At 53.1% G+C, this 26,715-nt stretch overlaps 2 protein-coding genes and 1 long non-coding RNA gene across 5 annotated transcripts in view; 1 reads left to right on the top strand and 2 right to left on the bottom strand.

Moving 5' to 3' along the window:
• The first annotated feature begins 3,071 nt into the window (after positions 1–3,071).
• Positions 3,072–11,928, top strand: Faap20 (FA core complex associated protein 20). Of its 2 annotated transcripts, none has more exons than XM_040735050.1 (4): positions 3,072–3,489; positions 5,542–5,686; positions 5,794–6,077; positions 11,162–11,928. In XM_040735050.1, exons 2-4 carry the CDS (start codon positions 5,570–5,572, stop codon positions 11,232–11,234), a joined length of 474 nt encoding a protein of 157 aa, XP_040590984.1. In that variant the 5' UTR covers positions 3,072–3,489; positions 5,542–5,569; the 3' UTR covers positions 11,235–11,928. The 2 variants fall into 2 exon arrangements, with proteins under 2 accessions (XP_040590984.1, XP_005079298.1); XM_005079241.4 differs by lacking the exon at positions 3,072–3,489 and adding an exon at positions 4,964–5,062.
• On the bottom strand, positions 3,122–5,226 carry LOC110342676. Of its 2 annotated transcripts, none has more exons than XR_005872910.1 (3): positions 5,166–5,226; positions 3,941–4,123; positions 3,122–3,782 (listed from the first exon to the last, which is right to left on the bottom strand). It is a non-coding gene; the product is annotated as an uncharacterized LOC110342676 (long non-coding RNA). The 2 variants fall into 2 exon arrangements; XR_002384819.2 differs by lacking the exon at positions 5,166–5,226 and adding an exon at positions 4,475–4,721.
• Positions 11,929–15,904: 3,976 nt separating the features above from the next.
• The window catches only part of Prkcz (protein kinase C zeta), a 111,572-nt gene continuing 100,761 nt past the window's right edge, over positions 15,905–26,715 (bottom strand). Inside the window, 8 exon segments of the mRNA XM_005079239.4 lie at positions 15,905–16,357; positions 16,609–16,724; positions 21,811–21,900; positions 22,489–22,542; positions 22,544–22,569; positions 23,324–23,443; positions 24,561–24,648; positions 24,776–24,911. Coding sequence (XP_005079296.1) covers positions 16,270–16,357; positions 16,609–16,724; positions 21,811–21,900; positions 22,489–22,542; positions 22,544–22,569; positions 23,324–23,443; positions 24,561–24,648; positions 24,776–24,911 — 718 coding nt within the window. The 3' untranslated portion in view covers positions 15,905–16,269.

The following is a 26,715-nucleotide window of genomic DNA, read 5'->3' as shown; positions in this document are numbered from 1 at the left end:
GGTAGGGGTGCAGCTCAGGAAGCACGCCTTGGGTTCTATCCTCAGGAGCAAGGGGGGAAAAATCAGCAAAAAAAAAAAAAAAAAAACCCAAACCAGAAAGTCAAAGTGTCACGGGTCACAGCCTGAAACTGAAGGGTGTGATAAACATCACCCGTGATCTGTGTACTTCAAATGCCTTTGCAGACCTGAACCCAACCTGGCTGAGGTGTCCAGAAGCTGAAGGGACCTCCAGCATCTGGGTCAAGGGCCTTCCCATGCGCAGGTTTCCTGTAAATGCTGTTGGATCCGGGTCAGGGCTGACTCTGTGGGAGCTGAGAAACCACAGCCTCCCTGGGGAGTCCCCTGGGGCTCCCACTCACCCCATACACCAGGAAAACTTGGTTTCTGCTTGACTTGTTGTCTCCACAGGAGGGGCCCCAAGTTTTCCCCTTCTGCCGCCCCTGCTCCCTAGGACTAGGTCCCTGTCCCTGAGGTCCCTGTGGTCCTGCGGTTCCTTCTGAAGTTCTGGACGCAGCTGGGGCACAGTGTACAGGACTGCCCTCTGAAAATCACCCTACTTTTTGTGCTTCAGGATAACCTAGAAGGGCATCATGGGGCAGGGCTGGGAGGCTTCACATTAAATCTGGGCCTTGGGGCTGCAGCAGCTAGCCGCCTAGGAGAAAGAGTCAAACAAAGGCATGGTACCTGGACTGAGCAAGAGCCAGGCCATAAGAGGCTTTGCAATAGTATGTTAGAAGGACCACTGTGAACAGACAGAAGTGGCCAGGTGGAAACGTTAGCCAGAAGGGTGACCCAGAGGCGAGAGCTGAAATAGGGCAAGTTCTCAACCCCAGTGCCCTCTCTCCCAGCGTCTGCTGGCTTTTTTGGGTTTGGTTGCCCCACCCTTGGCTTTGGCCTGCTGACCACGGGCGCGCACAAGGGGGTGCTGGCCAAGATCCCCAACTGGAGGCACGAGGAGGTAACCATAAAGGAGCTGCAACGGCTGAGCCTCCCCCTCCCCCGCACACCCTTGCCCCCACACCCCATGTGCGGGCCTGAACAACCACTCTGCTGCCTGACGGATCCTGCGATGTTTCCCAGGCAACTGTCTCATACAGCCTGTCTGCCTGGCACTCCCACACCCCGTATATGCCGCCGTGCCTGGCTCCAGGCAGCCTTGCCTGCTTGGCATACACAGGCCAGCAGGTGTGGAGAACGCAGCCCGCTGCCTGGCTGTGTCACAAGGCCACTTAGGCAGAGAAGGCAGCCCAGTCCTCCTGGACACCGTCATACAGCCCCTGAGTATTGCTGGGGTACCCCACGTAGATGTCCCGCTGTTCTGCCACACAGAACAGCACCAGGCGCATGCGGCAAGGCGTGCCTGCCTGCTACAGGTCCCACTTGAAAACTGGAGAGCCGTGCTCCTTTCTGGGCTTGGCCATAGACGGCGGATGCAGTCATGGCCCCGTTTGTACGGTAAATTAATGGTAAACCCAGTTTCCAAGAAGGCAAGGAGAGCACAGGGAGCCAGGCAGGACCTGGACTGCCCCAACAGCTGAAGACCAGGGCCCGATGGGCAAATTCACCTAGTCCCGCAGCCAATGAGGCCCTGTTGGTAGCAGAGACCGATCCTGAGAGCAGCCTTGCTGTCAAGGACACCCTGAGAAAAGAGCCTGCCAAGACACCAACCTGGCTGGCAGACCTTCTTCATTTCTGAGACAGGTCTAATGGTGGACAAAGCCCAAGAGAAGGGGTCCCTCTGTGGATGCAGGAGGCCTCATTGCCTCCCACACTGGAACACTTTCTGCTCCCCCCCTTGCATCTCCTCCAAAGGACTGAAATACCCTTTTGTGGATGTGCATTGGGCCTCAAATCAAAGTTGTTTCCCCAGTGCAAGCGTCAGCCCCAGCCAGAAATTATTTTCCAATAAGGTTAATAATTCCTTCATCACCATAGCACAGGGTTCCAGGAGTATGGATCTTTTCACCAAGTACAACTTTTACTTTTCGATCCATTAAAAAAACAACAGCCGGGCGCTGGTGGCACACGCCTTTAATCCCAGCGCTCGGGAGGCAGAGGCAGGCGGATCTCTGTGAGTGCCAGGCCAGCCTGGTCTGCAGAGCGAGTTCCAGGACAGCCTCCAAAACAATACAGAGCAACCCTGCCTCTAAAAAACAAAAAAACAAAAACCAAAAAACAAAAAAACCAAACAACAACAACAACCCTTCCCTCTGTGGTGCCAGGGTGGACACACACCATAGTACAGGTGTGGAAGTCAAGAGGGCAAGCTCTGCTGTTGGTCCTCACCTTCCACCTCACTCGAGACAGTCTCTTGTCTGGCACTGTGCGCACGAGGCTAGCTGGTCCGAAAGCCTCAGGGGATTCTTCTGCCCCTGCCTCCCATCTCACAGCAGCACTGGGATTGCATATGCTTGTGCTGTCATATGCCTGGCTTCGCCTGGGTCTTGAGGACTGAACTTGGGTCCCGATCCTTGCACTGCGCCACCTCCCCCAGGCCAAATTCAACCGTTGGTTTGTTTTGCGTTGTGACACAGGGTCTTTGGACACAGCTCTGGCTGTCCTAGAACTCACTATGTAGACCAGGCCAGCCTTGAACTCACAAGAGTTCAAGGCCGGCCTCTGCCTCTGCCTCCCCAGTGATGGGATTAAAGGCGAGGGCCACTTACCGCCCAAACGCAACTTTTAAAGCCTGGTGTGTTAATATTTGCAGACAGCTGGGATAATAATGCAGGCTTGTTGGGGTTGGCCCATCACCCCCCCCCCCCCGTTTCTCTCTCCCCGGGTTCTAAAAGTGGTTGGGTTGGGTCTAGAGGGATGACTCAGCGGTTAAGAGCACTGGGGGCTCTTGCAAAGAACCGGGGTTCATTTCCCAGCACCCACATGGTGGCTCAGAGCTAACCTAAGTTCTAGAGTATTCAAGACCTCCTTCCACCCTCTGTGGGCACCAGACTCACTTGGCACAAATACTACGTGAAGGAAAAACAATGATACACATGAAAAAAAGAAAATAACTAAAAGAAAATTTTAGAAATGGCTGCTGGATCCTGTACTCCCCAGGTGAACTCAAGCTATAGAGAGACTGTGTGTGGCAACAGAACTTTGCACGCTTGGCATAGAGCAGTGGGATCTCCCTCAACTCCATTCTCTGTGGAAGATTCCAGGCTGTAGACCACAAAACCCTCTGGCCTGGCCCCCTCCCTGGTTGGCAACGAGGGAACAGAGTCAGTTCTGGGAATGGAGCAAAGTCCCAGAAGAACAGCATTGGCACTTGCTTGAGAGTCCTAAGCCTGAAGGATCTGTGTTCTGCAGCTGGTGCAGACTGTCCTGGGGTCAGGGCCTCTTTCTTCTGACAGCCAAAAGTCCACTGGGGTGGCCAAGGCCAAAAGATAATGGTGTATCCTCACTTTCTGGGCCTTAAGAGCATGTATGTGCCTCCTTAGCCTCCCGGAACTTGAAGAGAGAACTCCTTCAGGAGCCCACAGCTTTGGGGTAAGTCTGCCGGGGTAGCCACACAGGCTCTGGCTCATTCTGATCCTCTGGGGCCAACTGGCTATAGCACGTGTGTAGGTGGTCAGGGTATCTGAGCTCTATAGAGGAGGGGTACCGGAGAGGCTGGTGCGCTGCAGATCTCAGGAGGGACCCTGTGCTCTGGTTTTAGGGTGTGGCTGAGCTGGGCCTTCTTCCCCACACAGGGCTCTTTCAGCTTTTGGCCGGACACCCTCCTCAGGCCTTTCCTCCCGCTAGGAAGTCACTGCCAGACCTCCTAGAGTCCTCAAGGTCCCCTGCAAAAGTACAGTGATACTTTCATCAAAAGCCCAGGAGCCAGGCCAGTGGGGACAGGCGGATGGGGAGTGTCCCATCAGCAGTCTCTTCTTAGACCTGGGACTCATCACAACTGCCTTCCCACTTGGGTGGCCCAGGCCCAGGTCATGAGACTTACCCCACCTTGGCAGCTCCTGCATGGGCAGCTCCTTGGTGGCACCTTTGGCTACCACTCTGGGTTCTTCCGCCTAGTCGAGGCAGGTTCCCAAGATGGCCACTCTCCAAAAGACCTCAATGCAGAACAGACCCTGGTGTGTGCTCTAGGATACTCTGGAGATTAAACTTTCCATCCTCTTCAAGTCTGCAGAGATAAAACACGACCTCGGTCCAGAATCCATTCCCCAGACCCTGACCTGGACACAGATGCCAGGCTGGACCACACACGGTGGGGGTGACCTCGTCTAGGGATGGGAGACAAGGTTGGGACAGGAGGAGGACCTAGGAAGAGGGGTCAGGGAGTCAGATGGTGGCAGGACGGGCTTTTGGAACAGCCCTGACCCCTGGGGGCTGTGGAGAAACAGACCACTAGTGAACACCACTACATATACTAAAGTGCCTTGGGCGTCTGCTGCCACCAAGTGACGGGCTGCAGGATTGCAGGGCGGGTTTGTTGGCGAGATAGGAAGCCCGCCCGGGTTTCTGTGCTTCGTACCCTGCTGGTCTGCGCGGCTTCGTTGCCTCTCTCTCTTTGGTGGAGAAACCCAGCCCACCCTATAAGGAATAAAATGGTGGTAAAGTTGGATCTGGAAGTCCTGTCCGTGGAGCCATCCTAGGAAAGGCTGCAGAACTGGGAACCGAGGCAGGCCATTGTCTAGCACCGCTGGGAGGTGGCATTGGTAGGCCAGGCCTGACAGCTGGCTATCTGCACGTGTTAAGAGAGACGGGAACACAGGCTCCAGAGCTGCCTGCACAGGCTCGGGTGGGACCAGTCTCGCACCCCAGCAAGCTGGAGGGCAGCTCCACCCTGCCCCGCCTCTCCCTCAAGGCTTCAGCTCAGTGTCCCCCCCCCCAAAGGTTAGGATTCCCGGCGCCTTAGTTTTCAAGTGTCACAAAGGGGAGATGGGGCACTTGGCACAGTGGGTAGTGGGGGGGGGGTCTGGAGGGCGCGGGAGCAGGTTCGGATCGGAGGGCGGGTCGGGTTATACGTCTCACTTCCGCCGGACGCTCTTGGGAGAAGGATGGAGGAGGAGCAGAGGCTGCGGGGGAGGCTGAGCCGCCGCAGGCCGCCCGCAGGGGGCGGGTGAGGCGGGATGGAACGGAGAGGGAGAGGGTGGGGGCGCAGGGGGGTTTGGGTAGGCGGCGGGGAGACCTTGGGGGGTACCGCGACTGTCCGGTGTACGTACACGGGGTTCCTCGCACACTTGCACCCCGCAACTCTTGAGGCCTGCCACCAGCCACGCTCCGCCTTTCTCCGGGCGCGGTCGCTTCTTCCGCCCCAACCCTGCGGTTTCCCCCACCTCCGCCACCCCTCTTCCCCTAGCCTATCTGGCCCCAGGCTCCATTTCCCCCGAGAGTCCACTCACCCTCCCACGTGAACCGCACCCCTGTCCCCCCCACTCCGGACTCTCTCCCTCCAGTACTCCACTGTCGTCGACTCCTGCCCCCGCCCAGAACCTTGCTACCCCTTCTCCCCCAAGTCTTGCTACCCCTCACCGTGGAACCCCTTTCTCGGGGCACTCTGCCACGGATCCCCTGGCTGACACCTCTTGTGCTCCCCAGGGCCCCCAACTGCCGCCCCTGGTTTCTCATGGAGGGCAGTAAGAGCGAGCCGTGGGCTGCTCTGCTGCGTAGCGCTGTGAGCGGGACCGTGGATTTGACCCCCAACAGTCAGCCATTGCCACCACTGCCTGCTTTTCGCAGCCAGGTGTGTCCAGAAGCACTAACGGGAGTTGGCCGGGCGAGAGGGTTCTCAGGCCCTGGGGGAGGTCATGGTGTTGATGGCTATGACCTCATTGGGCATCTGTTTTTCAGGAGTCACTGCCTGACCCTGAGCCCACTGTGGCTCCTGAGGTCTTCACTGTGGGATCCAAGACCTTTTCCTGGACGCCTTTTCCACCTGCCCTTGATTTCTCTGAAAACTCCTACCTGTTGTTCCAAGGGACTGGAGGCTCCCTGGGGTCACCTACTCCATCACCTACTCCAGGACGTCCTGCACCAGATTCCAGTCAGACTCCCAGAACCCAAGAGTGTGTGTCTGTGCAGAGTCCACCTGCGTTACTGAGCTGCCCATTGTGCCAGAAGGCATTTGATCCCACGTGAGTGTGCCACCCCGGACCTCAGACTTAAGACTTAGCCCGTTGCAAAACCTCCTGCTTGGGAGGCTGAGAGAGTGCCTGTATGTGGCTCGGCCTTTTTTTTTTTTAAACTATTTTGTTAAATAGTTTGTTTCGAGAAAGGGTTTCTCTGTGTAGCTCCTGGCTGTCCTGGAATTTTCTCTGTAGACCAGGCTGGCCTCAAACTCACTGAGGTCTGCTCGCCTCTGCCTCCCGAGTGTTTGGATTAACAGTGTGGGCCGCCACCACCGGATTTATTTAACTAATGCTTAAACTAGACATATTTATGTATGTGCAATGGCATGCTTGTATGTGGAGGTCAGAGGAAAGCTTGTTGAAATCTGTGTTCACCTTTTAACCGTGTGAGACCTAGGGGTTGAATTTAGGTGCTCAGAATTGGCAACAGGTGCCTTTACTTGCTGAGCTATCTTGCTTTTTTTTTTTTTTTTTTTTTTTTTTTTTGATTCTCAGCGTTACTCTTGTTTCAACCTCCCAAGGGCTTGGGTTTCAGGAATGTACCACCACATTTGCTTAGCTCTGGCTACTTAAAGTTGTACAGAAACTTGTAGAACTTGAGCCCACTGTTACTTAAAGTTGTACAGAAACTTGTAGGACTTGAGCCCACTGTTGCTAGGCTCAAGGGCAGTATGTTTTAGATGATATGGAGAGAGGCCCTGTCTCAAAACAAACAAACACCCACAAAACAAAAATGTGCTTATTATTGTTTGTGTGGTATAGGTGTATGTTCACGTAGGTTTGTGTACGGAGGCACCCATGTGTGTACAAGCTCAGTCAAACGTTTTTCTTGATCAGTTCCCACATTATTGTTTGAGAGAGTCTCTCACTGAACCTAACACTCACTGGTTTGTCTAAGCTGGCTGGCCAATGAGCTCCAGGGATCCACCCATCTCTCCTGCCACCCCAGGACCTGGATTGCACATGCATACTGCCCTGCCCGAGCGTACCTTTTACGTGGGTAATGTTTGCACAGCAGGTACTTTATCAATGGGACCATTTCCCCAGCCTCCAAAATGTGGCTTCTTTTTTTTTTTTTTATGAGAATCAAACCTTTATGAATTTGGGAGGAGCCCCAATCCCAGCAGTAACTATCTCTACTCCTACCCACATAGCTCAGACAAAGGGATGTTGAGTGTGGGGCTGGCTTGAGTCAGGTTGTGGTTGTTCCCCAAGTGGTTTGTAAAGTTGACATCTCCATCTTCTTATGTATGAAGAGACCCAGGGGCAGAAGGTGGGGTTGGGAACCCTTTTGGGAAATTCATTCTCCCAGAGCCCATAAAATCTTGTCAGGGTTCCCACTCCCTTCTTGCTCCAGGAGGGTTTTTGTTTTTGTTTTCTGTGGAGTCCTTGCATGTCTACACTGTCCAAGAAAAGACTCCTGAACACTGAAGCAAGAAACTCTACCCGTTGGGTACCTTTCAAGTGGCTTGGCAAAGTGCCTTGATTTCTCCAAAGTAGGTATCAGCAAGGTAGGCTCAAGTCTGCAGTAACTATAGCATGTTCTTACATTGACCTGTAGAGCAGCTAGGATGCGTTTGGCCAGACTCAGCCGTTGGGGTGGCAGCCACATTATCAGGCTGGCTGGGGGTGGGGGAAGCTTATGTCCCATGCCCTTGAAGGAACTCCCAGGATGTTCTGGGGCTTAGGTGGCAGGGGTATTGTCACAATGGGCAAGACTGGCCTTGGGCAGGTCAGTTTGGTAGCTAGACCCAGACGGAGCTGTCATATTGTCCTCTGAGGGCAGTCTGTACAGACATTGCTGCCCACCTAAGCTGGCACAGATGAGCCTGGGGACACTCCTCAGGGAGGACCACACCAGTTTTTCTTTCCTTTAGCACTGTCTGAGCCATGTGGCACACTATTTTATTCCTAAATGTGACAGGTATTAGGTATTAGGCTGACCATGCAGTGTTCTTTGTTCTGAGAAGATCTTGCTTCTATCTGTATTCAGATACTTCATACAGATGTCTGTCACTATTGGGGACTGGGTCCAGTACTCACAGCGTACCGGTCTGTAGATGCTCAAGTCTTTTTTTTTTTTTTTTTTACATAAACACAGTTGTTACTTCATAGACCCTACATCTCTAGGTGGCTTTATGTATTGCTTAGGGAATAATGACAAGGGCAAGTCTGTTTATATTTAATACAGTCACCGTTTTTAAAAGTACTTTTTAATCTGTGGTTGTTTGAATCTGCAGATGCAGGACCCACAGATAGGGAAACCACTGTATTTTCTGATATCTGTGTGTCAGATAGGCAGCTGGTGAGACAGTCCACTAGCTGGGGATGCCAAAACCCTAGTCTTTACAGTGAGACCTGGTGGTGGTCTCTGTCTCTGTCTCTCTCTCTCTCTCAGGTGTGTGTCCTCCTGCCCTTTTATTTCAATATGTAACTTAGGCCTTAAACCTCTGAACTGTCTTTTTGCTCAGCCTTCAGAGTAGCTGGAATGACAGGTGTGTGCCATGCCTAACTCATGGTCATGATTCTAATGGGTTGTTCATATTCAGATTCTGGGGCTGAAGTCCCTGAATCCATGTTGGTTAGCCATAGCCAGGGCTCAGCTGTGTCTGGGAATTAGCAGAAGCCCAGCTGTGAAACGAGTTCTGCAGAAACAGCTCTCTGGTTGTGGAGTAGTATCTGGAGGAATCCCTGAGAACCCACTTGAGGGAAACTCCCAACAGGTGGCTGAGATCTGCACAGAACCTTGAGGTGCCTTGCAGAAAGCTGGAGGGAGGGGTGTGTTAATACCGTGGTTAGATGGGCTGAGGGCTCTCAGGGGCTTTAGAGACCATTTGTTGGGGACTGCCAAGTTCGAGAGCCATCGAAAGTCACGGGACCTGGGAACCAGGTAAGGGAGGGGCCTTGCTGTCCATCCTCTGCTGTAAATCTTAGGGGAGGTCTGTTTCCATTCTGGGTGTGGGTCAACTAGGATGCAGTGAGCAGGCCAAGGCCTGGGATGCCTGTGAGGGAAGGTAATGGGTATCTGATTGGCCGGCAGGATATCCAGAAGGTCCTCAGGACTGGTGGGGTTCCACCTCAGGACTTCTGCGGGCCCACTCACCAGTTTCAGCTCATACAAGGTGAGCTGGCTCCTGGGAGAGACAGAGGGCATTGCAATGAGTCAGAGCATTTCTGTGTTTGTTCTTCAGTGGGGGATAGTGGCCCTGCTCTAAGAGACTGAGATGGGACTGTCTGACACTGGGGAAGGGGACTCGACGTGGGGTCGCATGCATAGGGTTCAGGAGCTATAGGAAGGAGACTCGCCATGGGGTCATGTGCATAGGGTTCAGGAGCTATAGGGAGGGGCAAAAGGCGGGGTCTGAGGGAGAAGTGGTGCTTGGTGGATCGATGTGATGATGTCTGAGGATGGAAGGCTATAAGGTGCCAGGAAGGAAGCAGGGCCCTTTGAGCAGCGGGGACAAATGTTGGCCAGTCTGGGGGCGTATATCCTGGTGGTGATATGTAAGAGATGGGCACTCCAGTAGGTTGGTGGCCACATGGCCTCCATCAACTCCCGGGCTGTGAGCACTGTCTTGGAAGCTCTCCTGACCAACTGGTCTGTCTAGGTCACCTCCTCCCTCTGATGGCCAGATGAAGTTAGGTGGAAGGCCAGGCAATACACTACCCTTGTTCTCGGTTGTGATGCCCTTCCCAGGGCCACTGGTGCAGGACTCCTGAGGTACATGTGTTGTGTGGGCCTTCCAGACATGTAGGGCCAGAGGGGCTTGGTCCTTCCACCTCAAGAAAACATCCCCTAGCAGGGCATGGTGGCGCATGCCTTTAATCCCAGCACTTGGGAGGCAGAGGCAGGTGGATCTCTGTGAGTTCAAGGCCAGCCTGGTCAACATAGTGAGTTTTAAGACAGCCAGGGCTATATAGGAGACCCTCTGACAAACAAACAAACAACCCCCCAATTTCCCCGAATGAAAACATTCCTAGGAATTGCAGTACCTCTTGGAAGATGGTAGCTATCTGTACGGACTCTTACCTTCATGTGTATTTCTTCTGGGCAGCTCAGTGGACTGGGCTTTTATGAGAACCGTCCTTTGTGTTGGCTGATGGACATACCTGATAGGCTTGTCCAACCTATAAGCCTGAGCTGCTGTAGACAGGCATGGGACTTGAGGAGGGCCTGCACTGGACGTCTAGGCCAGTGTGGAGTCTCTAGCTTCCCTCTGATCTCTGCCTGAGATGGGCTTTTTGTTTGTTTGTTTGTTTTTTGAAATGTGGTCTCACTACGTAGCCCTGTCCATCCTGGAACTCACTGTGTAGACCAAGTGGTCTTTGAACTCAGAGATTCACCTGCTTCTGCCTCCTGAGTGGTGGGATTAAAGAAAGGCATGTGCTATTATCATGTCTAGCTTTTTTATAAACTTTCTTTTTTTCTGTCTGTCTTTCTTTCTTTCGGCTTTGGGTTTCTCTGTGGCTTTAAAGGCTGCCCTGGAACCGGCTCTTGTAGACCAGACTGGTCTCAAACTCACAGAGATCTGCCTGCCTCTGCCTCCTGAGTGCTGGGATTGAAGGCATGCGTCACCAATGCCTGGCTCTTTTTTGTAAACTTAAGTTAGATGTGTGTGGGTGTGTGTGTACATACAGATATGCACATATCACAATGAGTCAAGTCAGAGGGAAACTAACTTTCAGGAGTGGATTCTTTTATCATGTGGATCCTAGAGATTGAACTCAGGTCATCAGGTTTGGCAGCAGTGATTAAGTCACTGAGCCATCTTGCTGGCCCCAGAGGGTCTTTGGGGCTAGCTTTTGGCATGGGCCAGTATGAGTGAGCCAACAGTTGAGGTGGGAGCTTCTCAGACACTAATCAGGGTAGGAGTCTGTAGGACTAAGACTCTGGTTTAAGGAAGGGTTCTCGGGTAACAGGGAAGCTCGACTTACTAAGGTCCTGGCGAACCTTACTTACCATTTCCTCCAACTGACCAGCCATGGAAGAGTCTGGGACTCTTCTCAGTGGTTTAGAAACATGCGGAGTTACCCTTCCTGTGGCCAGCACTCTCCGCAGAGGCCTTCTGACTGTCTCCTCTCCCTCGCAGGCTGACCCAGCTGGATGTGGATAGCCACCTTGCTCAGTGTTTGGCTGAAAGCACGGAAGATGTCGTGTGGTAAGCTCCTTCCAGCGTACATGCTGGATGCGACCGCTGAGACCTGGCTTCGAGTGGTCCAGGATACGTGCTGACTTAGGAATGTGACTGCAGAGACGCGTCTTCTCGTGGACACCTGAGCACAGCCTCCTCCTGGTTTTGTTTATGGGCACTGGGCATCCTGCTGATCACTGGGGTGCAGGCAGCAGTAGGTTCTCTAGGATGGTTCGTTTCATTGTCAACTTAACAGGGTAGGGAATCACCCAGGAGACGGACCCTCAGGGTGTGTCTGTGAAACGGTTCCCAGAGATTCACTGAGAAAGGAAGGCCACCTTGAATGTGGGTGGTGCCATCCTGTGGCCTAGGATCTCACTGACTGAAAAGGGAAAAAGGAGGAATTAAGCAGCTTCCTGATTGGGGATGCGGTGAACAACTTCTCACCTGCCACGCCACCACGGCTGCAGCTGCTTTTGCCACTGTGCCTTCCCTGCCACGGTGAACTGTACCTTCAACCGCGAGCCAGAATAAACCTTAAGTTGCTTTCATCAAGTAATTCTGTCATGGCAAGAAGAATCCCACCCAGGCAGGAGAGCCAGGATCTGTCACAAGGCAGAACTGGGTATCTTTGCCCAAGTGAGCGTTTGTACACAGGCAGGCAGTACCTTCTGACTGTCCAGGAGAGACATGCTGAATTACCAAAATAAAGGTAATTGTGTGTATGTGTGTGTGTTTGTGTGTGGTATGTGCATGTGCATGTGAATGTCGTCGCCCACGGAGGGCCAGGGGAGGGTGTTGGATCCCCTGGAGCTGTAGTAATAGGCGGCTTTGAACTGCTGGGGACCAAACTTGGGGTCCTTTGCAAGAGCAGTATGTCCAAACCATTGCATTTCAGCAGCCCCACAGTTGTGTTTTTTGCTTCCCTTGAAATGCACTCACTTCCCCACTCGGAAACAGTGCTGCAGACCGAAAGCTTAATCTCTCAGTTGCTGTGTTGAGGCCCTCACTCCTCATGACAATGATGTGCAGATGAAACCCTTGGGAGGTGACAGGTCACAGGGGTGAATCTTCCTCAAGGGGATTAGTGTTATTTACTGAAGGGGCCTTGAGAGACGGTAACCCCAGTGTCCACATGAACTCTCTGTGTTGGCTCCTTGGTTTCCAGGACTAAGATGGAAGTATGTTGTCTACCTAAGGCCCGGGTGTGCTTTGGTGGTACAGCGTTTGCTCAGTCTGAACCAACCCCTGGTTCTAGCCAGACAGTGAGGGGCAAGGAATGTGTCCTGGCAACGAGAGATGACTTGCACAGCACGTTGAGTCTCTGCAACCTTACCGCTAAGGGGCGGGGCTCAAGGCCATTTCACTTCACACCAAAAGTGGTCCCTGAAGAAGAGAGTTTAAGGGAGAGCTATGGGGCCTATCTCGTTACCCACAACCTCCGGCTGGCATGTACGTGAAAAATGGGACAAAAGCAAATTTAAGTTGTTTTTCTTCTTGTGCCATTCGGCCTGGATTCTAGGTAGTGTCTCCGACCTGCTTAGGCTGGCATCCTGCCCACTTTGTGTTTTGAACTCACTGTGTGGCTCAGGACAACTTGATTTTCTTGTCACTTCCTTCCAAGTGCTGGGATTACAATGTCCACTGCTCAGCTCACTCATGCCCGACATTCTTGTCTACGGAAACAAGTGTTTGGTCTGGGGCTGGGGACAGGCGTGGTTTGAAAGCCTGAGATAACCAGAAATATCTGTATTTTTCCTTTGAAAAGTGGCTCCAATGAGTTGCCACTCAGCAGGCGAAGGTGAAGGATAAGGAGTTCATGTCCAGCCTCTCCTGTACAGTGAATTCAAGGTCAACCTGGACTACAAGTGACCCTGTCTCAAAAAACAAACAGGGTTTCATATAAACCGTAGGAACTCGTGAAGGGGGCCATGGTACAGTGTGGTGGCTGGTGAAGACTCATCTGATGTGTAAGGCCTGGGTACAATGCCTAGTGTAACCCTTTAAAAAAGTCAAACCTCCCCAAACTATGTTGCCAGATGAAAAGGCTGACGTGTTAGGGTTCTCTTAGAGGGGGAGCCGAGAGATAGGTATAGACAGATGAGAGAGAAGCATGAGTTTTCTGGCCAGGCAGGTCCCGTGGCCCCTGAGCCCCAAATGAATAAGCAGACGTTATATTGGCTATAAAGCTGTTGGCCGATGACTACAGCTTCTTATTGGCTAGCTCTGTCTTAGTGGCTAGATGGCGTCTACCGAGACCTCTTCTCACCTGGTTTAGTGAGACTCACACCAGTCTTTGAAAACGTGCTCACAGGTAACTCGAACATTATGTTCTTCTAGCTGCAACCCCGAAGCCATAACCTGAGAAAGTAAAACTACGGAGACAGCCCAGAGCTGGGGAGAGCCAGGGGGAATGGGTGTGTGTGGGGGGGTTTGGCGGTGGAGCCTGACATTATAGTGGCACATCTGCCCTAGAACAATCAAGCGGAATGAGGGTGTGTCAACGGGGGGATCTTCAGTTGTGAGGACGGACTCATTTCATGGGGATGGTGACAGTGGCCTGTATGTGGGACACTTGGGTCTTCTGTTTTGTGTTGTGAGCCTAAATGAAGTCTAGGAAGGGACTCTTAGGAAAACGGGGGTGGGGTGGGGTGGGGTGGGGTGGGGGAAACCCTTTGCTTTTCGCCAAACACCTACTTCAAACACAGTAACAATAAGGGCATTTTCATCAAAGTCTTTAATAGATGTGCAAGAATGCGAGCGACCTTGGCCATGGAGGGCGAGAACATCATCCACAGAAGGAACGCCGGCCGGCGATGGGCTCCACTGACCAATTGTACAAAAACCACATGGCTATGGTTACCGCTTTACAGTCAATGAAAAGTCACCAGTGTTCGTGAACCATTTTCAAAAGACACACTATCTTGCCCGGAGCCGTTTGCGTTTGCAAACGTTAGGGTATTTTCCCACCCCCACCCCCCGAAAGTCACAGTTTAATACATCCTTCACTTTCTTTAATTTATAAAACAAATTACTGTATATAAAAATCTCCCCCCTTTCTGGTGGGCACAATGTTATTCACACATTTGTACATGAGCAGCCGAACCAGCAACCAGCAAGTCATTTGGCAATAGGGCAGTATCCAAATAAACATCCCCCATGTCTAACAAACCAAGGGCCCCTGTGCTGTTCTGGGCGAAGGAGCCGCCGCCGCCCCTGGGCAGCACACTGGGAGGAAAGGAGCTTGCAGGAGCCCGATTGCTCGTGGATCATTTGTGGGCTCTTTCATCTCAGCAAGCTTGGCTCATAGGCAGGTGTGACTGCACGGCCCTCGGACTGGGGCTCCAGTCACCTGAACGTCCCCCAGGCTGGGATTGGACACCCCTGGGTGGCCCAGAAAATTGACTCTTAGGCTGTTTGCATCTTTTTTTTTTTTTGACCAGTCACTGAGGACAAGTCTTACTGGTGGACACTGGGATTGCTGGTTGAAATGCGTCCATGTTCGATATGTGTCACAGAGCTGCCCAGAGGCCTAGACTTGGGGTATGATGTCAGAAACCTGGGTTGCCTGTCCTGTCCCAGCACCATGGACCTGGGCGTGGCTCTGATGTGTTCAGTGGCCTGAGAAACCTGAGTGTATTGGGGTGAGGGCTGTGGGCGGCCACAGGGCCGCTCTGCAACGGCGCCTCTAAAAAGTTCCGTTTTCTCTGACTTCAGACAGGGTCACCAGCCCCCAAGGCATGAAGCAGCTGTGACAGGAGGGCTGGACTCCACCCTGCCTCACATGGAGACTCAAGGTCTATATTCTGGCAGGGTTGGGGCTGTGTAGCATTGTTTGCTACGTGGGCCAGCCTGGCTTGGGTAGACCTGGGGTGTGCTCAGTCACCGCCGCGAAGCTTCTTTATTTCCTGTCTACTACCAAGGTACTTAAATAATAATGTCTCCTGCCGCACCTTGACCTGCTGAGGACTTAGCTAACCTCTTTCCAGAAAGCCCTGGGTTGGTCTCCCGAACTGCCTCTAATCTAGGGAGGAGGAGGAAGAGGAGGAGGAGCATGGCTGAGCACAACAGTTAGGGAAGCAGACACGCTTCCTCAGGGAGAGTGAGGGATTATGGGTATTCTGTCGATTTTAAGGCTAGGGTCCATCACACACGGTGTCTTTAAATTTTCTGATCTGGAGTATTAGTGATAAAAATATTTTTCCAAAAATCTAATGTATAACACAAGACATCTTTGGAGGCACTGGCTAGTGTTTTCAGAAATATATTTTGTGCGGATTTAGTTTTCAATTGTTTTCCCTTTTTATTTCATTTAACCTATTTATTTGGTTTACTGGTGCTTTGGTGAACAATGGTTTAGAATCTCTATGATCCAGTTTCCCCCAATCGAGAGTCCAAAGGGCTGGTGGGAACAGTGCCACCAACCTGGCCAGGATGTCACTTCAGCCTCGGATTATCACAGGCTAGCTGCACTAAGGTATGAAAATACTTGTTAAATATTAACAACAGAACTTACCGGGGTTTAGAAAAAAACGTTCCGAATCTGTAACAATTCTTGTTGCGTTGCATCCCTGCAGGCACTTGGGTGCCCGTCCCCTGCCTACGTTCTGCCTGCCCGGAGAACGCAGCTCCTCCTCATGTGGGGGCTGCGTTGGGGATGGCAGGCGGGTGCCACTCAGAAAAAAAGGCATCAGAGGAAGCTTCGACATCATCGGTACATTTTATTCCTCAGGGCATTTACACGCTAGCTTTCCTGGAGCGGGTCTCAGTGCGTTGAGTTCTGACTCTGTGGAAAATGTGCACCTTCAAAACGACGTGACTGTCTTGCCCTCTGGTAGGGCTGCCATGGGCACAGGAAGCAATTTCTCCAGCACAAGGCCTGGACACAAGAGACTGCTCTGTCCAGGAGTGCCTGTTGGATGTCCCTCTTCTGCGGGTCTCGGTGGCCAGCAATCCCTCCCTGGCTGCTCGGAGCCTCGTGCCCAGCCTGGCATGCATATGCTGTGGTTAAGGGTAAAGTGACAGGGTCATTCACAGGCGTGTCCACGACAGAGACGCTCATGGCCTCACACGGACTCCTCAGCAGAGAGCAGAAGCGGGTTGATGTACTCAAAACCCTCAAACTCAGACTGGTCGATCCTCTTTATGACGTCCCTAGAAGCACAGGAAAGGGTGGTGGGGGTGGTGAATAGAGCGCAGCTGTGTCCCTCCCTCAGGCACCATCCTCCCCACCAGCCTACACTGCAGAAGGAGGGACCCCAGGCATGAGGCCCATGCACACTGGTCTGGACATTAGGCTGCCTGTGGAGCTGGGCTACTCGGGACGTTCCACTGTGACGTGACTTTGTGTGTGTGGGGGCATGCCAGGATGTCTTGAGCCTTGCAGTGCCCTGTCCGGGACTTACTCGTCATCTGGAGTGAGCTGCACGGGCTCGCTGGTGAACTGCGTATCAAAGTTGTCCAGGCCGTAGTCGTCTGTGATCTGGGGCTGGAAGGGAGGCAGGGCCTGCTTCTTTTCCAGCTGAGAATATTGACAAGGGAGTGTCAAGAAGGGTGTCGGGTATCCCCTCTGCCCCGTCCCCTTCAGTTCTTTGTATGCACACAGATCACAAAATAAAATGGGTAGGCTCAGCCTTTTTCAACATGCCCGGGATTGGATGCCAAATGTTTTGTTGTTGTTGTTGTTGTTGGTTTTTTTGTTTTTTGGTTTTTTGAGACAGGGTTTCTCTGTATTGTTTTGGAGGCTGTCCTGGAACTCGCTCTGTAGACCAGGCTGGCCTCGAACTCACAGAGATCCGCCTGCCTCTGCCTCCCGAGTGCTGGGATTAAAGGCGTGCGCCACCAACGCCCGGCTGCTGTTTTTACCTGAAAGCACAGAATCTGGGAGAAGATATTCAATGCCACACCCCAGCAGTTCCCAGCAGTTTTTAGGGACATGCTCAGTTGTCTAGGATGCCACTGGCTGTGTCGCCAAGCATACATGGGGGGGTGGTTGTGGGAATGAAAGAGGACTCCTTGACACATGCGTCGTGGTGCCGTGTGGTGACGCCAGAGTCCCCTCTGACTGCTGGGCATCCCTGCTTGACTAGAGGGTCCACTTCTAAACAGTAAAAGATGGGAGATGGCAGCACCAAGCCAGGCAGCCTCCGGAGTTAACTCCAGGGCTCACAGTGGGCCTGCTCTGAATACGCTAGCAGGCGCGCAGAGGGACAGCTGGGAGGGAGTCAGTTCCCGGCGCTGCTGTGGGCAGGGAGATTAGCAGACAGTACATGGATAGAATTGGCCATTCTGATTCTTGGCATCCAAGCAAAGAAATGTCCCAAAGGCCAGGACAGTGTTGCCACTATTGCCTTCTGAAGTCTGGTCCTGGGCAGCGAGGGTAACTGGTCCTACTCAGTCTCAAGGGTGGGGCGGAGGTGTGCCTGGGGGCTAGGAGCCGTTGTGACTCCACTTATGATGCCTCCACCTGGCCATGGTTCCCGCCAACTGCCTGTCTCTGGAGCCCTGTGCCTGGGCCTTCTTCCTGTCCTCCGGTATCTTCCTTTTCTTTCTCTCCTGGTCACAGGCACATGCCGAGACCAAGGACTCGTCCTTTCCTTTTGCTTCGGCAGGTTGCCTGGGAAACCAGAAGGTTTTGTGACAGTCTGTCCTTCTACATGCTTTCCTCTCTGGAGTCTTCCTTCTAGAAGCCTTGGACCCATTGTTTAAACTTAAAAAAAAAATTCCATTTATTTAATCTGTGAGTGCATGAGTGGCTATGCACGAGCCAAGGCACATGTGTGGAGGTCAGAGGACAACTTTCGGGAGACCTAGGCATTCTGGAAATCTAACCCAGGCGGTCAGTTTGCTGGCAAGTGCCTTTACCCACTGATCCGTTCTGGGCCTATTTAATTTGCCTGGGGGGGAGGGGGGAGGGGAGGGGGAGGGCGCGGCAGGGGCAGAGGCCATCGACTTCCTGTCGGCTCTCACTGATGTCAAGGAAGCTTGTTTTAGCCGCAGTCTGACTCACTCCTCAGGGTGGCTTTGCCAAGGGCCCCTGCTTGCAGCCGGGAACACGGTAGGTCTGACGGCAGGTGGTGGCAGTGCCCAGATGGTCACTTTGGCTCTCTCCGGTTCATGATGGGTCAGGGACTGGGACCGTTTGGAAAGATATATTAAACCTTACAGGTCTGACGTGCTTTCAGCACCAGACACAGAGGGTCTGCAGACAGACCCTTGGGGGTATGCAGCCAGCCGTACCGAGCTTCCCAGGGCTCTGCTGTATGGACCCATTTCTTCCAGAACCAATTTCCTGACCAATCGCATCTCTGCCTGGGCCCGTGTCCAACAACTTTCCCGTGGCCTTTACGCTGACATCCAAACCTTCTGGTGGAGACTTGGCAGCGAAGGATGTGCCGGATGTGCCCATGGTGGCCTTTGTGTGCTTAGTGGAGCATATGTTCCTATCCTCCCATGGCAGAGGAGGGGCAGGAAGACTGGCCCCACAGGCCATCCTTGTGCCTCTAGAGATGCCGGGCAGGTGGCTCCCTTCTGACCCTACTCTCCCTCTAGGGCAGTGGAGGGGTATGGGAGAGGAACCAAATGGCTAAGGCCCAGGGAGGAACCTGAGCACCAAGCTGTAGGGTGGCCTCTGCTGTGACCCTACAGAGTGGAGGATTAAAGGATCCGGTAGCATAAGGTCACTCACTATCAGGGATGGTGTGCCATGCAGACGGTGGTTCTCAGATCAGCCACTTGGGTGGGGCAGGAAGGATGTATCTCTGTCCCCAGACGGGGGTCTCATTTGTGTCTATAGTCACTCACATTCATCAAGGCCACCCCACTGGACTTGTCTGAGGCAAAAGTCCAGGATTCAGTTGGAACCTCCCTTTCCCAGTCTGTAAGGGCAGCCACTTTTATGCCTACTTGAGCTTGTCATAATGTCCTCTGTCCCAGGACACCCAGGATGGAGGATGGTCCTGGGGGGGGGGCATTAGAACAGAGTGCCCCATAGGAACGGTGCTAGTTGGAGAGTGGAGGTTAGTGTGTGTGGTGCGCTGGCTCCTGCTAGTCTACCTGGCTACTTACAGGGCCCTCATCCCATAAACAAGCCATCCCAGAGCCTACATCTCCTCAGCTCAGGTGTCCCACGGGCTTAAAAGTCACAGGGGTTTGGCTGTGATCTCTGTCTCTCAAAACCCACGCCCACAAGGGGAAAAAGAAAGGGTGTGTGTGTCAAGCCTGGCCCCCTCTTGCTTCAAACAGACAACTCACAGTAGTGTCACATAGTCTATGACCCCCTGAAAGAGACCAGAATGGCATAGGTGGCCCCGGGCCCAAGAATGTGGACACACCAGTTACCACCATGGCTGTACTGACAGGAGCAGTGCTGGATCAGCAAGGGGGAAGGACTGGGGTTGGGTAGCCTCTCCAGTGCTGTCACTGTGGCTCATGGCAGGGACCAGTTCCAATTCCCCTTGCTGTCACGTCTGTCTCCTTCCTCACAGCACCAGAACCAGCAACCCTGAGTTCCGCTGTGACACCTCTGGGCCCGAGCTCCCCATCTCAGATTAACAGTCCTGAAGCTGCAGTCACTGGAGCTGATATTGTGCTGTATGGTCCCAAGAAGTCCCAGGGTGCAGCCCCTCAGGAGGCGGGACCGCCTGGACAGCCGCTCACCTAGAGCAACGTCCCCGAGAAAACTAGACACGAGTCCCAACAGACAGGCTATGCGAAGTCGTCCTACAACCTAAGAGCCAGAAGGTGGGCCCCAACTAGGTGACACCAGTGGGCGAGTGGACAGACACGTGGTCCATCCTTGCAATGCAGCATCAGGCAGCCATGAAGGCATGCATATATAACCGCGACAAGGATGAGCCTTGAAGATGCTTCACCAGGCAAAGGGTGCCAGAATGCAAGGCCGCCCACTGGATGAGTTGCAAGTCAAATTGCCGGACAGCACACAAGTGGGCGTGGCCAGGGAAGGGGGGACGGTAAGGTGGGTGCGGCAACCCATGGGATGAGTGTCCTGGGCTGAGGAGGAGAGGTTCTGTGACAACAGCTCTCTCAGCTTCTCTTGCTGATCACAACCACTTGGCTGGCCAGCCTGGAGGCAGCTGGGCTGAAATTAGACACTATTTATATCATATCCGCTCACTTATGGTGAGGCAACGGCGATTGGAGATGAGGGCCTGGCTGCTACTGATGTCACGTGGGGAGCCCAGGGGCAGAGAAAGAACTCAGATCCTACAAGGCTCAGAGGGGTTGGACCCCAGTGAGGCAGGCTCAGAGGAGGGGCAGTGAGTGAGGAGGGTGGTTGGGAGAGAGACAATGCAGAACTCTCCCTGTATTTTCACTCATGGATCTGCTGGGTCAATACACTACTCAGTGTCGGGGGTGGGGGTGATGGGTTTCAAAGCCTGGGGTGGGCAGCGGGCCTGTGGGTGAAGCTGCCTCTACTGGGCCTGGGCCAGGCCAGGTGAAGAACCGAGTTAGAAGGAAACCCACTGCTTCACTCTGATGCTACCAGAGCTTATTACACTATTAAAAAACTGACAGAATTTGGATCTTAAGTATCAAGGGCCCAGTGAGATGGTTCAGCAGATAAAGGCTCTTACTGCCTACACTGTACCCTGAGTTTGTCCCCCTAGGCCTTATGGTGGAGGGAGAGAACTAGCTCTTGAAAGTCGTCCTCTGACCTCCATATGTGTGTCTGCGCGCGCGCGCGCGCACACACACACACACACACACACACACACACACACACACACACACGCACGAGCACACACACAAATGTTAAAAAGTGTCAATGCAGCCGGGCAGTGGTAGTGCATGTCTTTAATCCCAGCACTTGGGAGGTTGAGGCAGGCGGATCTCCAAGCTTGAGGCCAGCGTAGGAGGGGGGGGGGGAGTTCCAGGACAGCCAGGGGCGCACAGAGAAACCCTGTCTTGAAAAACAAGACAAAACAAAAAAGTGACTGGCTCTCTGACAAAAACCTGCTCTTCCCTGGGGATGGGATGTGACATCAGTGCTGGCTGGGACCATCTGGAAAGGTTGGGGTGGGGTTAGGGAGGAAGGTGGTCCAGTGTCCCAGAGGTGGGCAAGTTCCTGATTTACTCAATGGGCTAACCTTGATATGTTCTGTCAAAAGAGTATATTTGGTGTTTGTCTGGTTGGATTTTTGAGATGGGGTTTCTCTGTGTAACAGTCCTGGAACTCTCTTTTGTAGACCAGGCTGGCCTCAAAAACACAAGAGATCTGGCTGCCTCTGCTTCCCCAGTGTTGGGAGTAGAGACTTGCGTCACCACCGCCTGGCTAAAAGGACGTATTTTATAGGTGGACATTTCAGTAACTTTCCAATCATTTATTTTGAAACAAGTTATTTTTTTTCTCCTATACTAGGAATGGACTCAGCTCAGAACCTTGAAGTCTGTACTCGCTACCCCGACAGTAACTACTGAGAGGACAGATGGGGCCCGGGCAGCTTTGGAAACCCAACCACAACACTAAAGAAAATGCCCTTGGGGCCCAGACACCATTTACCAGGCACCTAAGTGCACACGGGCCCACTCTACCTACGAGACCAGCCCACCTCACGGGATGGGTACAAGTGGCACTTGAGGCTTACCAGGTCCCAGTCTATGCTGCGGAAGAAGGCATGGGACTTGATGTCGGAAAACCCAGTCTGCGGCCGGCAGCCAAGCCTCTCTTTGGGATCCTGGGGGACAGAGTTCAAGTAAGAGTGAGTCGGGCCGGGCATTGGTGGCGCACACCTTTAATACCAGCACTCGGGAGGGAGAGGCAGGCGGATCTCTGTGAGTTCGAGGCCAGCCTGGTCTACAGAGTCAGTTCTAGGACAAGTTCTACCAAGGGCACACAGAGAAACCTTATCTCAAAAGTAAAAAAACCCCCAAAAACCAAAACTTTGGACCCTCATTCTTTTGGGGCTGGAAAGACAGCTCAGTGGTTAGGAGCACTGACTGCTCTCCCAGAGAGGACCTGGATTCAATTCCCAGCACCCACATGGCCGCTCACAACTGTCTGTGACTCCCGTTCCAGGGGGAGCTGGACACCCATGGCAAAATGCCAATGTGCATAACATAAAAACAAACAAATAAATAATAAATAAATAAAGCCTCTGAAGAAACATTAAACTCAGAGAGCACAGAGCCCCGGTGCTGAAGCGTACGACCAGACCTGTACAGGGCAGCTGATGGTAAACCGCTTCAGTTGGAGAGAGACTGTCCACCCACTCCGTCCCAGAGGGACACAACGGACATGCTCTGTCACCACAGCCAGGGCATACCTTATTTAAAAATCCTTTCAAGACGTGTGAGGCCTTGACAGACAGGAAGCGGGGGGATCCGGATCGGCTTTTCCAGGATAACTGTGAGGACAGGGGGCCGGGTGAGATGACCCCCTTGGCAACGTTCACGCTTCCCGGCTGCCTGTAGGGCCCCTGGACTCTGTTCTTTCTTGGGGGTGGGGTGGGGGGGGTGGGGGAACAGAGTCTTGCTACATATCCTGCTCACTTTGAACTCCTGACCTTGAACCTCTGACGTTCCTGTCACCCTGGGCCTCCTGGGATTACAAGGGATTACTGGGATTACCCACGCCTAGCCTGAATACCGTTTCTGAGACAGAGCTCAGGCTTGTAGCTCTGGAACCCCTCTTCCTGTTCCAGAAGCCTTCTGGGTCCTTCTCGAAACCTCCTGGTGGCACACAGTGGCACATACTGCAAAACCACGTGTGATCCAACAGCTCCTTAGACCCTAAACCTTTTGGTAGTAGGCACGCGGAGGCCTCTTACACATCGGCCACCAGAGGGCACTGACGGGCAGCTCTGAGAGAGCCATCAACTCTAACCAGGAGTAAGGAGGGGGAACCTGCCTGGGACTACAGGGAATGTGTACCAGGTCCGGGAGAAGGGTGCTCTGGCTGAATCAGGGCATTCTCTTTCTAGGTGACTTAGGGTGCACTACGGTCACCTCGCTTCACGTTCTCTGCCGCCAGAGGAGTGGCTTTTGCGTGTGCTTGTGGCTGGTTCTGAGGCACCAGGGCCCAGCAGAGCCTCCCATCCTCAGCTGTTAAGGAGGGAAGGAAAAACATGCAGGGGTAAGGGGGGAGTAGGGGCCACCAACCTTGGAAAAGGTAGTCCTCCGTGTTCATGTCAGGGTTGTCTGTGATGATATCAAAGGGGGAGCGCCCAGCCATCATCTCAAACATGAGGACGCCCAGCGCCCACCAGTCTACGCTGAACCCTGGGGGAAGAGCAGGCGGGCAGCTGTCAGTAGGCGGGAGGTGGCTGGGAAGCCCGTGACACACTCAGCCCGTGAATGTGAGTGTGTCAAAGGGAGTTGGCATCCGTCTCCTGGGTGGCTGGACTGCCCTTCACTTACTGGGTTGGGCGTCTGTTTCTTTTATTACTTTTTCTTTTGGTTTTTCAAGACAGGGTTTCTCTGTGGCTTTGGAGGCTGTCCTGGAACTAGCTCTTGTAGACCAGGCTGGTCTCGAACTCACAGAGATCTATCCGCCTGCCTCTGCCTCCCGAGTGCTGGGATTAAAGGCGTGCGCCGCCACCGCCTGACCCTTCCTTCCTTTTTCAACGTCCAAATGCTAAGTGTTTCTTCAGGCAGCGGGAAGGAAGACAAGCCTCCAGCTCTGTCCTACAAAGCCTGGCCATCCCTGTGGTCTCTGCTCCATCACACACAGAATCAGGGCCACTTAGAACCCTGGGCTGGTTGTAAACTGGTTTCTGGCTCTGGCCTGCCATCTTTCCTTCTCTGGTTACTGAGCAACTTCAACTGAAGTAGCTTCCAGGGGCCCAGCTATTCCCAGGGGTCAGTGGCCTGGGAGTGCTCGAGCATGCGTACACGCCCGTGCTGACCCATCGCGCACTGATTCGTGTGAAGGTGTATTTATGACTGGTGTGACCAAAGCCGCCGTCATTGAGTCAGGAAGAGGCGGTGCATGTCTGTGATCCCACCTTCGTGACAGAAGACCCTAGGATGCGGGAGTGGGTGTGTGCGTGTACAGGTGCACACCCATGTGACATATGTAACGGACCCGTGCCCGAAGTAACACCAAGGGACGTTGTGTATCGTCTTTGGGTGTGATACTGACATGGATCTCTCTCCCTGTCTATTATGCCAGGGCCCCTGTAGGGGTGGGCCCGGCAGGTTCCCGCTCCGAGGGACCATCACCAGGCAGGGGGTGACTGTAGTGAGATATCCACCAAGTCCTCACCCATGACCACGCCCAAGTGGGCGTGGTCTGGGCTACAGATGCAGGCGGGGGTGGGGTGGGGTGGATATCTCACTACAGGGGGCTTCGGCAAGGTGTCCACTGACATCTACCTCCTAAGGGCCTGGTACTCACCGTACTCTTCTCCTCGAAGGATTTCGGGGGCGATATAGTTCGGGGTTCCGCAGAAGGTGCTTGTCGTGTCTCCAGGGCCTAGGCCTTCCTGTGGGGGCAGAGTTTATCAGGAGGGTGACTCTCACGTGCAGTGGTGCCTGAGTATGGTCAGTCTGGGTGTTTCTGCGGGACGTCAAGGGCACACAGGCAAGGTGGGAGACTGGTGGGGCAGGCACCTTGCACATGCCATAGTCCGTCAGCTTAATGTGTCCGTCGGCATCAAGCAGGACGTTGTCCAGTTTCAGGTCCCGGTAGATGATCCCTCTCTCGTGTAGGAAGTTGAGAGCAATGCAGATCTCAGCAGCGTAGAACCTGAGGTGGGGGACATTCTGCAGTCAGCAGGGGGACAGCGGCAGCCAGCCAGCCAGCCAGGGGCTGGTACACACGGAGCCCTACCATGCGTCCTGGTAACCAGGGAAATGCAGATTTAAATTATAGTGAGATTCTATCTTCTACCCACCAGAATGGCTACTTGACACAGGCGGGGTGGGTGATGAGGACATGGGAAAGGGAACCCCCTGTGTATCATTGGTGGGGACGAAAAATGCGTCCCTCAAAACATGAAAACCGGGGTCGTGAGCGCGGCTCGATGGGGGAGCTTCTACCTGGCTCATGTAAGTATGGTTCCAGCGCCAGAACAAACAGATAAAAATGAGAAATACAAGGAATACATGTTAAACAATGGCCAGCCCAGTCTACAGAGCGAGTTCCAGGACAGGTTCCAAAACAATACAGAGAAACCCTGTCTCGAAAAAAAAAAAAACCAAATAAACAAACAAAAAACATGTTAAACAACTCCACCAATGCACATATGCCCAGGGTTGGAGCTGGTAGAGGAGAGGACCAATAAGAACAATGGAGATGTGAAAATGGCATCATGAAATCCATTACTTCGTGTGCTGGAAAAAGGAAAAAAGACTTGGAAGTAGGATCTTGAACACATATGTTTAATTCGTATGTCCAGAGCAACCTTACTCATGAGAGCCAATGCATGGAAGCAAGTGCCCGACGGATGAGGGGACAAAGGAAGCCTGGGTAGGGCAGGGTGGCTTGTGCCTGCGAGTCTGAGGACAGTCTAGGCAACACAGCAAATCCTACTGAAGAAGAAGACGACAGAGAGGAGGAATAGGGTAGGGGGAAGAGTGTGACCTATCAGTAGAACGGAATATCATTCAACCTTTAGAAGGAAAGGGACTTCGTCGTGACAGGCTGCATAGTGAGTCATGGAAAAGACATCATAGCAAACCAGACATATAAAAAAAGACAGATAATCCAAGATTCCACCTGGGGGTGAGTGTGTGGGGGGTGGGAGCGTCTCCGGAATCAGACACAGGGAGGTGCCCAGGGCTGGGGATAGGGAGCCTGGGGCGTCAGCGTTCAGCGCTCATGGGGTACAGTTCCAGTGTGAGGGCATAAAGAGGCTCTGTGTATAGTGGGTGGTTGTACCACAGTGTGACCAGCTTTGCGGCACTGAACTATACATATACTGAAAGTGGCCCGAAATGGTAACATGGATACTGTGCTCATTTTATCACCGGTTTTCACCAAAACACATTCTGTTTTGTTTCTATAATGTCTCAGAAAGCTCTTTATTATTTTTTTTCGAGACAGGGTTTCTCTGTATTGTTTTGGAGGCTGTCCTGGAACTCAGTCTGTAACCAGGCTGGCCTAGAACTCACTCTATAGACCAGGCTGGCCTAGAACTCACAGAGATCCGCCTGCCTCTGCTTCCCAAGTGCTTGGATTAAAGGCATGCGTGACGCCGACGCCAGGCTTATCACCGGTTTTATAAAAAGCAAGTGGACGGCGGGCAGTTGCTGCTTCTGCCCGCTTCCCTCGGAGGGAGCCTATGTGACGCACAGGACTACATGGGGGGAAAACTAAGTCAGAAGGGACCGTCCAAACTCAAATCTCCCTCAAGCCTTCCTGCACGGCCTGGGCTGCAGGGGAAGGGGGGGAAGCACAGGGGCCGGACGACAGTCGTGCAAGGCCAGAGGCAGAGCCAGTGAGTTCTCTCCTGACGTTGGTAAAGGCTGTGCTCTGTCACTGAAGAACGTGGAACTTAGAGAGAAAACAACAGAGCCAAGACAGTCATGACTGCGACTGTGGGAACAAA

The sequence above is a fragment of the Mesocricetus auratus genome, unplaced genomic scaffold (genome assembly GCF_017639785.1).
Source record: "Mesocricetus auratus isolate SY011 unplaced genomic scaffold, BCM_Maur_2.0 Super-Scaffold_100042, whole genome shotgun sequence".
In the NCBI taxonomy this organism is placed as follows: domain Eukaryota; kingdom Metazoa; phylum Chordata; class Mammalia; order Rodentia; family Cricetidae; genus Mesocricetus; species Mesocricetus auratus.
The sequence above is the reverse complement of the archived record's forward strand: the minus strand, read 5'-3'. Positions and strand labels throughout refer to the sequence as shown.

Bases quoted from the DNA above. Each gene is read 5' to 3' on its own strand.
- Faap20 (XM_005079241.4), top strand. From the start codon at position 5,001: ATGGAGGAGGAGCAGAGGCTGCGGGGGAGGCTGAGCCGCCGCAGGCCG. The intron at 5,063-5,541 runs GTGAGGCGGGAT...TGTGCTCCCCAG, and splicing joins AGGCCGCCCGCAGGGGGCGG to GGCCCCCAACTGCCGCCCCT. The intron at 6,078-11,161 runs GTGAGTGTGCCA...TCTCCCTCGCAG, and splicing joins CAGAAGGCATTTGATCCCAC to GCTGACCCAGCTGGATGTGG.